Below are 13,124 nucleotides of genomic sequence, written 5' to 3' on the forward strand. Positions count from 1 at the left end.
ACTGAACTGTGAGTTGCACTGATATTACCTAGTTGGGTAACGAAATGTCTGCAAGAAAACAAGCAGGCTCAGAGAGCACCAAGGATCCCCACTGAAAGAAATTAAATAATTCTGATTAAAACTGAAAATTATAAGATGGGGAAGGAGATTATTCCTGCTGATTGATACAGAGCTTCTACTATGATGGAGAACTAATGTGGTGAAATAGTTAAAATGTTAAATATGGACCAAGATATCCCAAGAGGTTTCCATTGAACCATGAAGCTTGCTACCAAACCTTGCTATCACTCTTTGTCAGACCACCCTCCACTTTATTTAAATATAAATAAAGCTTTTGGATTTGTTCTTTCACAAGACAAAGCACCTTTGTGAAGAAGCCGAGGACTTTATTAGACCCAAGTACCAGATTCAGCTTAACAGTCCCCTGCATTTTTCCACTCACTGAATACTCAATTCTCAGCATTGATGACATTTTTATGCGAGGCCCAAATCCAAGAATTTTTTTTTTAGTTTTCAGTTTCCCTAACTGTTACTTTCAATAATCATTTAGAATTTGAGGCCATCATACTTTCAAGTTTACTTCTAGAGTAATAGCCAACATGAAAAGTAATTGGAGTTTCATGAACGTCATGAGAATAAAATTCCACTCCCTTTTCCACTCTTAATGGAATGAAGCAAAATGTATTATAACAGCTTCCCTGTTCATCTATGGAGATTTTCAGTCATCCAGGTTATGGTTGTCCCAGGAGGCAACTGGACTTTGTTGTTTTTTCTTTGAGGATGTTTCACTTCCCATCCAAGCTTCTTCAGCTCTGACTGGATGGTGGGGAATGGAAGGATATATATATTCCTTGCATACAGCTGGTCATTTGCATTCTTTTAGAGCAGGTATCTTCAAATTTTTGCCCTTTTATGACTTGTGGACTTCAACTCCCAGAATTCCTCAGCCAGCATGCCTGGTTGAGGAATTCTGGGAGTTGAAGTCCACAAGTCATAATAAAAGGGCCACTTTTGAAGACCCTTGTTTTAGAGAGTCCTTATTCTCTAAAAGAATGCAAATGACCAGCTGTCTGCAAGGAATATAAATTCTTCCATTCTCCACCATCCAGTCAGAGCTGAAGAAGCTTCTTGGACGGGAAGTGAAATATCTTCAAAGAAAAAAACAAAGTCCAGTTGCCTCCTGAAAAAGCACCTTTGGGACAGCTTTCCTGTTCCTGCTTCTTTCCAGGGGCAACAGTTTTCTGACATGCAGAACCTTGGAGCACAATGTATATATTGTTTTATTAAGAAAAAAGAAATGGTGGGAGGAGGCTGTTCTTTTTAAAATAAAACCCATATTGCATTTGTTGTTGTAGTAAGACACCAATGGCATATATAGAGTGAAAAATACTGGAATGTTATTATAGACAAATGTTTACCAACCAGGTTTCCCGAAGGGTAGTGAGAGAGGATAGCCTGCCCTTTGATGCTACTGTGGATAGTGGGTGTTGAACCATTATGCTTGGTCTCCTCTGCACCATTGTCCCTTGTGTTATTGCTGTTCAAAATAATGCAAATGAAAGAAAATTACTGATCATTAATAGATAAGGAATAAATCATTCTCAAAGGTGCTGCATTTACTGCAAGCTGATTCAGAAATGCCATTAACTTTCTTAAGGGGCAATCTGAAAAATGTGCCGACTTGGCTCTAGATAAGTACGGTATTAAGTAATCTAGGAAGACCCAGCTCTAACGGAGAACAAAAGCTTTGTATTGAGAAGGTTCACATCCCAGCATTTCTTGCTTCAAATAAGGGTTAAACTGTGGGGTCCACTGATGATGTTACCTAGTTGGGTAATGAAATGTCTGCAAAAAAACCAAGCAGGCTCAGAGAACATCAAGGACCCCACAGAAAGAAGTTAAATAACTCTGACTAAATACTGGAAATTATAAGGTGGGGAAAGATATTATTCCTGCTGATTCATACAGATGTTCTACTATGATGGAAAGCTAATGCAGTGAAAAATTTAAAGTGTTCCCATTGCAGACAACACTGACCTAAAAATGCCAGCTGTTTGATTCATGTAAGATGGCTTCCCATGAATCCTTTAGTTTTAATTTTTTTTTCTTATTTTGCTTCTTGTTATTGGACATAATGAGCCCTGATGCAAATAGGGGTGTGCATAGTATTAGAAATATGGCAGTAGTGCCAATCAATTATTTTTCAGGGAATAATTTTATTATTTTCCTAAATAGCTGTTTGCCATGATCAACAAACATGACTGCATACATTTCCAGCATCCATTTGATCCCATGGTCTATAGACTCTTATCGCATACGTGATGTGCATATTTTAAGAAAACACAGATTCTTCAGAAGGAGTTCAGATAACACCAAACAGACTTGTATAAAGAAGTAAACTTACCTGAGATTTTTATGCAGAATTGCATTATCTCTTTTACATTTTTTATTTTGTTTCCCTTCCTTACAAGGGAGCTTTTGTTGAATCATCTCTCCTTTGTCAAACATCAGGTGCAGGCGATAAGTGATCACCTTTATGATCATGAAAAATAAGGTCACAGAACCACAGTAGATGACAGCCGTGATGGTAGTGGGGGGGCATGCCTAGACAAAGGAATAATGAAAAGTCAAGCTCATCAACAAAAATGATTTGAGCATTTTTAAGTAGTATAATAATGATTAATATTGTTGTGCTTTTTTAAAAAAATAACTACAATTATACAGCTGATAGTTGCCTTGTTCCTTTGCTAATTGTTTGAAATGTGTCATCTGTAGAAGCCTGTAAGATACACTAGTGTTATTCCTTTTCAGGTTTTAGAGAAGAGAGCTGAGGCTGAAATACAATCATTTGCTAATAGAATTTGTACTGTATTGGGATTTTACTTGAACTGTTTCACGTGTCTGTTTGAATGCTGCTTAAGGTTGCTCAATTGGTGTGTCTGTGTAACGGTCACTGACTTGCCACACTTGCTGTCTCCAGGAAGATCATTGGATGATTTGGGGCGGGAATGGATTCCTTTAAACCTATTGGCCGTCGCCTAGTGGCCAACCATATAAATAGCTGCAGCTTGGGCTGAAAATGGTCGCCAAGCTATTTCTTCAGGTCCACGTAAATAATGGACTCCAGCTGCGCCGGTGTGACTAATTTCTCCTCAATGTCGAATGTTGCAGACCCGCAGACACAGAGGAGTGTTGCAGCCTTCAGGCCATCTTCGGCGACTTGGTTGGTGTGGAGGTAGTTCTCTACTCTTGTGATGTAGGATGACCATCTTTCTGGGTGAGTGACATCAAATTCCTCAAGCTGCACATAAGCCTCTGATTCAGTTCTATTCCTGTTGCCTCAATAAAGCAAAGTTCCTGTTTGCAACCTCTCGTCTCGCTTACTGCCTTCAAAGAACTCACTACACAACACTGGCGACGAAAGTGGGATCCTGCTTCTTCAGAAGAGCTGAAAGTCACTAGGGAGTGAGGCCAGCCACGCCTGGCAGGGACCGTGTTTCCCCCCCCTCGGTTGGCGTAGCAAACCACGCTAGTGACCACACTGCCCTGCGGACCACTCCCAGGGCCTACAGAAGAAGCAGGAAAAGGCAACGAGAGGCACGAGCTGCGAAGGCTTTCCCACGATGGTGAAAGTTGGAAAGCTTGAGGAATTTGATGTCACTCACCCAGAAAGATGGTCATCCTACATCACAAGAGTAGAGAACTACCTCCGTGCCAACCAAGTTGCCGAAGATGGCCTGAAGGCTGCAACACTCCTCTGTGTCTGCGGGTCTGCAACATTCGACATTGGGGAGAACTTAGTCACACTGGCGCAGCTGGAGTCCGTTACTTACGTGGACCTGAAGAAATGGCTCGGCGACCATTTCCAGCCCAAGCTGTCGGTGATAGCGTGGAGGCATGCCTTCGAACAACAAGTTCAACAACCTGGCGAGACAGCCACAGAATTCATCGCGGCGTTGAGACAAGCTTCGCGCCTGTGCCAATTTTCAGACTTGGAAGAAAGACTTCGAGACTGACTTCTCTGTGGACTAAGGAGCAGAGACCTGCAACAGAAACTTTTTGCAAAAGAGACTCTCTCACTCCAGGAAGCCTTAAAAGAAGTCATGGCGGACGAAGCCACTGGTGGAGCAGTGAAGGTCTTGCGGCCTGCCAAAAGCACTCCTCACAAGGAAGCCATCCACCACGAGGACGCCGAACTTCCTGAAGACGTCGACTTCGACCACGAAGTTGACAAGATCCAACGGCACCATGACAAGGAACTGAAGCCCCCTTACAAGGCAGTTCCTTTACCTCGGTGTTCGGGCTGTGGTGGCCGCCACCAACAAGTAGACTGCCAGTTCCAGACAGCCACACGTCGGGCCTGCGGGAAAACCGGCCACATTGCATCAGTCTGTAGAGGTCACCAGAAGGACCACCAATTGGACGATCCGATCAGGAGAGGTACCGGGGCCCTGGGACAGCATAGAGTAGGGTTTTGTTCCTGTCGTCAGAGTGTTTGCCGCACGGGAGCTCGCTGTCCCCTTAAGCCCAAACTTCGGCTTCAAGTCGAGTTGCAAGGCGTACCTTGCAGGATGGAACTGGACACTGGTTCAGCTGTATCCATCATTTCCCTGGAGACTTTCCGGTTCGTGTGCAACCACAGCAAGAGGTGGGCCAAGCTTAGGCCATCCGACATCATTCTGACTGACCTCCAAAATTCCTGAGTAGCCGTCAAAGGCGAGGCCACCTTGGCCGTCAAATTCAAGGGATTTTCAGGGGTCCTAGATATGATTGTGGTGGAGGGCCAGAGAATGAGCTTAATAGGGCTTCATTGGTTTGATACTCTGGGCATTCAAGTAACCGGGATCCACCGGACACAAGTGGCAAACTTGGCATCAGTATGCAAAGAGTTCACAGATGTTTTTGCAACAAGCCTGGGAGAGTACAAGGGCCCTCCGATAGCCTTTAAACTTGATCCTGCCATAATGCCTATTAGGATCAAACCCTGTAGAGTGCCATTTGCACTAAAACACAAAATCGATGCAGAGCTGGACAAGCTAGTCAGTCAGGGGGTACTACAGCACATAGATAGGGGTGAGTGGGAGACTCCCATTGTCACGCCACTTAAGGCCAACAGGGAGGTCAGGATTTGCACTGATTACAAGTGCACCATAAATCGGGAACTTAAGCAGCACATGTACCTGGTGCCAGTTGTTACCACATCTTGGCATCGCTGCAAGGGGGTACCATGTTTGCTAAGTTAGATTTGCCACAGGCCTATCAGCAGTTACCTATGGACGAGGCCACAGCGGCTGCATAAGCAATTGTGACACACAGGGGGACTTTTAAAGTCAAACGCCTTCAATTTGGGGTTAGCATAGCCCCAGGAATTTTTCAAGGAGTTATGGAATGTACGCTCAAGGGCATTCCAGGGGTTTGCCCCTATTTCGACGACGTGCTCATCACCGGTGAGTCCACTGAGATGCTTGCAAGAAGGCTCAAAGCCGTCCTTCAACGGTTCTGCGCAGCAGGACTTAAATTGAAAAGGAACAAATATAACATTGGGGTCCCTTCCACTGAGTTCCTGGGATTCCGTATTGATGCTGAAGGCATCCACCCTGCAGAGTCCAAGCTGAAGGCCATTCAGCTGGCACCAAGCTCCAGGTCAAAAGAAGAGCTTCAGGAATTCCTGGGTCTCCTTAATTTTTACCATGCGTTCCTTCCTAACAAGGCCGCAGTGGCAGAGCTGTTACACCAGCTCTTAGACAAAAATACCCCATGGAAGTGGACCAAAGTTCACGAAAACAGCTTTAAGGCAGTAAAATCACTACTGTCCTCCAATTCAGTGCTTACGCACTTTAATGAAAGATTGCCTGTATGCATTGCATGTGACACATCCCCTTATGGGGTGGGGACTGTTCTAAGCCATTTTTCAAGTAATGGGACTCAAGTCCCCATTACCTATTATTCAAGGACTTTGTCCTCAGCTGAGTGCAATTACACTCAGATTGACAAAGAGGCCTTGGCCATTGTGGCTGGGGTGAAGAAATTCCATGATTACTTGTATGGCAGGGAAATCATGGTCTTTACTGACCACAAGCCACTGTTGGAGTTATTTACTACAGATAGGCAGACGCCTCAAATACTGTCCCCTAGAATGTTAAGATGGTCCATTTTTATGTCAGCCTACAGCTACAGGCTGGTTCATAAACCTGGCAAAGACATGGGCCATGCAGACAGCCTTAGCAAGCTGCCATTGCCACAGGTAGAGCCAGATCCGGCTCCAGCAGCTCGCATTTTGTCAATTCAGGATTTGCCTGAATTTCCCCTCCATGCTGGGGATGTTGCTGCAGAAACTGCTGCAGACAAGGTTTTAAGTAGAGTCTTGTCATGGATTCACACAGGGTGGCTTGAAAATAGCCCTGGACCAGAGTTCCAGAGCTACTTCACACATTGTTGTTGTTGTTAGCTGCGAAGTCGTGTCCGACCCATCGCGACCCTATGGACAACGTTCCTCCAGGCCTTCCTGTCCTCTACCATCTTCTGGAGTCCATTTAAGCTCACGCCTACTGCTTCAGTGACTCCATCCAGCCACCTCATTCTCTGTCGTCCCCTTCTTCTATTGCCCTCAATCTTTCCCAGCATTAGGCTCTTCTCCAGTGAGTCCTTCCTTCTCATCAGGTGGCCAAAGTATTTGAGTTTCAATTTCAGGATCTGGCCTTCTAAAGAGCAGTCAGGATTGATCTCCTCTAGGACTGACCGGTTTGATCGCCTTGCAGTCCAAGGGACTCGCAGGAGTCTTCTCCAGCACCATAGTTCAAAGGCCTCAATTCTTTGGCGCTCAGCCTTTCTTATGGTCCAACTTTCACTGCCATACATTGCAACTGGGAAGACCATAGCCTTGACTATACGCACTTTTGTTGACAGCGTGATGTCTCTGCTTTTTAGTGTGCTGTCTAGATTTGCCATGGCTTTCCTCCCGAGGAGCAAGCGTCTTTTAATTTCTTGGCTACAGTCCCCATCTGCAGTGATCTTGGAGCCCAGGAAAATAAAATCTGTCACTACCTCCATTTCTTCCCCATCTATTTGCCAGGAATTGAGAGGGCCGGATGCCATGATCTTGGTTTTCTTAATGTTAAGTTTCAACCCAAGTTTTGCACTCTCCTTCTTCTGCCATTAGAGTGGTATCATCTGCGTATCTTAGGTTGTTGATATTTCTTCCGGCAATCTTAATTCCAACTTTTGATTCATCTAACCCTGCCTTTCTCATGATGTGCTCTGCATATAAGTTAAATAGGCAGGGCGACAGTATACAGCCTTGCCGGACTCCTTTCCCAATTTTGAACCAATCAGTGGTTCCGTGTCCAGTTCTCACTGTTGCTTCTTGGCCCGCATATAGGTTTCTCAAGAGACAAATAAGATGGTCTGGTACTCCCATCTCTTTAAGAACTTGCCACAGTTTGTTATGATCCACACAATCAAAGGCTTTAGCATAGTCAATGAAGCAGAAATAGATGTTTTTCTGGAACTCCCTAGCTTTCTCCATGATCCAGCGTATGTTGGCAATTTGATCTCTAGTTCCTCTGCCTCTTCGAAATCCGGCCTGTACTTCTGGTAGTTCTCGATCCACATACTGCTGAAGTCTAGCTTGTAGGATTTTAAGCATGACTTTACTAGCATGAGAAATGAGTGCAATGGTGCGATAGTTTGAACATTCTTTGGCACTGCCTTTCTTTGGAATTGGAATGTAAACTGATCTTTTCCAATCCTGTGGCCACTGTTGAGTTTTCCAAATTTGCTGGCAAATTGAGTGTAGCACTTTTACTGCATTGTCTTTTAAGATTTTGAATAGCTCAGCTGGAATACTGTCACCTCCACTAGCTTTGTTGTTGCTCAGCTTTTCTAAGGCCCACTTCACTTCACATTCTAGGATGTCTGGCTCGAGGTCAGTGACCACCTCATTGTGATTATCAGGGACATTAAGCTCATTCTTGTATAGTTCTTCTGTGTAATTTTGCCACCTCTTCTTAATCTCTTCTGCCTCTGTTAGGTCCCTGCCATTTTGGTCCTTTATCATGCCCATTTTTGCATTAAACGTTCCCTTCATCTCGCCAATTTTTTTGAAAAGATCTCTGGTCCTCCCTATTCTATTGTTTTCTTCTATTTCTTTGCACTGTTCATTTAAGAAGGCATTCTTATCTCTTCTAGCTATTCTCTGGAATTCTGCATTCAATTGGGCGTATCTTTCTTTTTCTCCCTTGCCTTTCGCTTCCCTCCTTTTCTCAGCTATTTGCAAAGCTTCCTCAGACAGCCATTTTGCTTTCTTGCATTTCTTTTTCTTTGGGATGGTTTTGGTTGCTACCTGTTGTACAATGTCGCGAACCTCCGTCCATAGTTCTTCAGGCACTCTGTCTATCAGATCTAATTCCTTAAATCTATTTGTCACCTCTACTGTATATTCAACAGGGATATGATTTAATTCATACCTCAGTGGCCTAGTGCTTTTCCCTACTTTCTTCAGTTTAAGCCTAAACTTTGCAAGGAGAAGCTCATGGCCTGAGCCACAGTCAGCTCCTGGTCTTGTTTTTATTGACTGTATAGAGCTTCTCCATCTTTGGCTGCAGAGCATATAGTCAATCTGATTTCTGTGTTGACCGTCTGGTGATGTCCATGTGTAGAGCCGTCTCTTGGGTTGTTGGAAAAGAGTGTTTGCTATGACCATTGTATTCTCTTGACAGAATTCTATCAGCCTGTGCCCTGCTTCATTTTGCATTCCAAGGCCAAACTTGCCTGTTATTCCGGTTATCTTTTGGCTTCCTACTTTAGCATTCCAATCCCCCATGATGATAAGAACATCATTTTTTGGTGTTAGTTCTATAAGGTGCTGTAGAGCTTCATAGAACTGGTCAATTTCATCCTCTTCAGCACTGGTGGTTGGGGCATAGACTTGGACTACTGTGATATTGAATGGTTTGCCTTGGATTCGAACTGAGATCATTCTGTCATTTTGAGGATTGTATCCCAGTATTGCTTTTCCTACTCTTTTATTGACTATGAAGGCTACTCCATTTCTTCTGAGGGATTCTTGCCCGCAGTAGTATACCTGATGGTCATCTGAATTAAATTCACCCATTCCTGTCCATTTTAGTTCGCTGATACCTAAGATGTCGATGTTCAGTCTTGTCATCTCTTGTTTGACCACGTCCAGCTTTCCTTGATTCATGGATCTTACATTCCAGGTTCCTATGGAGAAAAAATCTTTACAGCATCGGACTTTCCTTTCACCACCAGACACATCCACAGCTGAGCGTCCTTTCGGCTTTGGCCCAGTCGCTTCATTCTTTCTGGCGCTACTAGTACTAGCCCTCTGCTCTTCCCCAGTAGCATATTGGACGCCTTCCGACCTGAGGGGCTCATCTTCCAGCGTCATATCGTTTTGCCTTTTGGTACTGTCCATAGGGTTTTCATGGCAAAGATACTGGAGTGGGTTGCCATTTCCTTCTCCAGTGGATCACGTTTTGTCAGAACTCTCGGCTATGACCTGTCCGTCTTGGGTGGCCCTGCACGGCATAGCTCATTGCTTCCTTGAATTACGCAAGCCCCTTCGCCACGACAAGGCAGTAATCCATGAAGGGGACTTCACACATAGACATGAGCTTTCAACTCACAAAGGCTGCATTTTATGGGGGAGCAGGATTATTGTCCCCAGTTCATTAAGGCACCATGTGCTTCAGTCTCTGCATGAGGGCCATCTGGGCATATTCCGGATGAAGGCATTGACACGGAGCTACCTATGGTGGCCAGGGTTAGATAAGGCTATTGAGGCCCAGGGACACAGGTGTTACACGTGTTAACAGTCCAGACCAGAGATGCCACATGCTCCTGTCCACAGATGGGAGGAAACTCATACACCGTGGTCAACTATTCACATTGACTTCGCTGGGCCCTTTCAGGGACAGCTATTTTTGATAGTGGTCGACAGCCACTCTAAATGGTTGGAAGTAATTCCTACAGCAACTATGACTAATGCTAGGACCATCCAGGTGATTAGAAAGCTTTTTGCCAAACACAGGCTACCGGATGTCATAGTCTTGGACAACGGGGCCCAGTTCACAGCGGCAGAGTTTCAGGCCTTCTTGAGGACTATCCTCGTAAGGCATGCAACATCGGCTCCCTTTCACCCCTTGACTAACAGGCAGGCTAAACAAATGGTGCACACGACAAAGGAGTCACCCAAGTGCATTGTGACCGGAGATTGGCACCACAGACTGGATGATTTTTTGCTTTACCAGCACAGTACGCCTTGCACAGCAATGGGCAAGAGCCCAGCAGAGCTTTGCTGGGGAAGAAATTAATCACGAAACTGGACAGGTTGCATCCTGACCGGGTAGCAGCAAACACCGCACGCCCAAAGGCTCCAAGGGGGTTTCAAGTGGGTGATGGGGTGTGGGCCCGAAACTATGGGCATGGGAACTTGGTGCCGGGTAAAACTGTCAAAATCTCAGTAACCTTGGATGGGGGGGGCGAGTCGTTCACTGCCATATTGATCAGCTGTGGAAGCATTTTGCAGAACGACCACTAAGCGAGGACCTCATGACAGGTCTGCAAATAGAGCAAGCAGCTGGCAGCCAAGCAGGGCAGTTGACACACTCTGAGGACTCAACCAGTCAGTACAACGGGGAGGTGGTCGTAGATGGACAAAGTCTGGGAGTACAACATGGGTCTCCAGAAAGAGTAAGTCAACCCAAACAAGGCAGCAACTGCGCTGACTCTGCTTCTTCTTTGGCCTTTGGTTTGGGCAGACCTGGAATGGCCAGCCAAAGAGACTCGAGTCAATCAGACTCTTGTGAACTTGTGAGCCCTGGTCTACCCAGCCTGGTGGGCAAGCTGGTAGACCGGGGTTTGCCTGGGTCCCCCAGATGGTCTGCAAGGTTGCGCAGACCACCACCATATCTACAAGACTTTATTCTTAAATAATATTAATAAAGTGTGTACCTTCTAGGTGGGAGAGGTGTAATGTATTGGGATTTTACTTGAACTGTTTCACGTGTCTGTTTGAATGTTGCTTAAGGTTGCTCAATTGGTGTGTTTGTGTAACGGTCACTGACTTGCCACTGACTTGCCAGACGTGCTGTCTCCAAGAAGATCACTGGATGATTTGGGGTGGGAATGGGTTCCTTTAAACCTATTGGCTGCCACCTAGTGGCCAACTGTATAAGTAGCTGCGCAGAAGCCTCTGATTCAGTTCTGTTCCTGTTGCCTCAATAAAGCAATGTTCCTGTTTGCAACCTCTCGTCTCGCTTACTGCCTACAAAGAACTCACTACACAACAGAATTCATGGCTGGCAAGTGGATTAGAGATTATAAATCAATATGCCACTCATATTATCATTTTTCTTTAATGTTAAGATACTAAGTTTTGTATTTATTTCATATTTAACTTTTTAACTCTCCAAAAATAGCATGCATGCATGCATGTGTAGATGAAAGAAACTTTACTTTGTGTGTTAACATTGTAAATCAGACCTTAGGTACTGTATACCCAAGACTGAGAGAATTACCCATTAACTCTTTATATACCCAGTTTAATTTTTGTTAGTCCGCACAGGATCTGAAGAAAAAAAATATATATTTGGTGTTTGAGACTTGCTGTGGGAGCAAAGCAGAATCAATTCAAAGTTCTGTAAGAAGGGTCAGAAATATTTTTATTACAATTAAAAATAAAGCCATCACAGCTGATAAACTTTCCAGATCCCTTTTCTGGCCACTGTGTTTTGTCTCTTAAATCCACCCCTTACACCTCAACCTTGGCAACTTTAAGACTTGTGGACTTCAACTCCCAGAATTCCTCAGCCAGCAAGCTGGGAGTTGAAGTCCACAAGTCTTACACCTTTCCTCTACATCCAGTGATTTGTCACGTCCTCGATCTGTATATGGCAACAGATAAGAAGGCAACATGTGCCTCTTTCCCCAGATCAGAGGCCTACCATTGGGCCCCTCATCCTCTTCTTCCCTGCGTGCCCAGATCTCCCGCCGGCCGATCAGACTCACCAAGTGCAGCGCCATGGGCAGCAGCAGCAAGAACAGCCAGAGGTAGAGATGGCAGCTGTTAGTGAATTTACTTTGCTCCGGATCGTGGTACCAACCTCCGGTCAACGCCGCCCATACTCCCTGCCGGAGCAGCTGCACTGCTTGGGATACCATCGTCAAGTCGTGCACGAAAAAGGCCGCCGGGCTCAATCTCCTTGCCGTTGCTTGGGGCGGCGGGAGCGGTGGCTCCCCCTGGGAAGATGCTTCTCAGCGCCGGGCATCACCCCAACCTCCATGCCGGATGCTAGAAGGATTTTCCCATCATGCTGCGGGGAGCCCAATCCACCAACCGTGTCTCCTGCCACCCAAGGATGCAAAAAGCAAAGGCGGTGCCCTTCTCGACTCCGCCCTCCATCTTTCTAAAGACAGATTACGCTGATGCGGGGGAACAACACGTCGCTATGGTTGAAGCGCATTCCGTGACTGAAACGTATTTCCCCTTCTGTGTTTTGTGTCCCGTTTCCTTGCTAATAATTTACAGCCCTTAACTGTACCCATTAACATACGTTTCGCGTGTGTGTTGAGCTGCAAATCCCATCATTCCCCGGCACACGGTTACTGGAGGGCGCCAGCTTGGAGAACAGCTCTACCCAGTCCTTTCTCCCTCTCGGATCTTTTCAGCTCCCGTCCGCAGATGTACCTCCCTAGAATGGGTTCAGCTCAAGTCTTCTCCCCAGAGATAGCATTTCTCCCTCTCCACCTCCGCCTAATTGAGAAAATTAGTAACAGCTAGAAAGCAAGCCTGCCTCTACCTCAGTACGGTAGGCTAAATTGGTTTGGAACAGGAAACTAAACTAGGATCAGACTTCAGGAGAAACTGCCAGGGAACTCCAGAATCTGAGACTCGACTGGGAAATCATAAGCATGCCTGAAGACGGCAGTGGCAAACCACTTCCGTACTGTGGCCAAATTACACGGGAGGTGCCATTCAACTCTCAGCACTCCAGCAAGCCCAGAAAGCTGTAGGGATGTCCAATCTTGGCAACTTTAAGTCCTGTGGACTTCAATTCCTAGAATTCCCCAGCCAGCCATGTTGGCTGGAGAATTCTGGGAGT

The 13,124-nt window shown here is 45.5% G+C and overlaps 1 protein-coding gene across 1 annotated transcript in view; it reads right to left on the reverse strand.

Moving 5' to 3' along the window:
• The window catches only part of PCNX2 (pecanex 2), a gene marked incomplete at its 5' end in the record, with an annotated part of 105,903 nt that extends 93,720 nt beyond the window's left edge, over positions 1–12,183 (reverse strand). The window contains 3 exons of the mRNA XM_081313895.1: positions 1,423–1,537; positions 2,405–2,604; positions 12,031–12,183. Of these exons, the coding sequence (XP_081170021.1) occupies positions 1,423–1,537; positions 2,405–2,604; positions 12,031–12,183 (468 nt within the window). The remainder of the gene's footprint in view (positions 1–1,422; positions 1,538–2,404; positions 2,605–12,030) is intronic.
• Positions 12,184–13,124: the final 941 nt, after the last annotated feature.

Source organism: Vipera berus (assembly GCF_964194415.1).
Source record: "Vipera berus genome assembly, chromosome: 1".
In the NCBI taxonomy this organism is placed as follows: Eukaryota; Metazoa; Chordata; class Lepidosauria; order Squamata; family Viperidae; genus Vipera; species Vipera berus.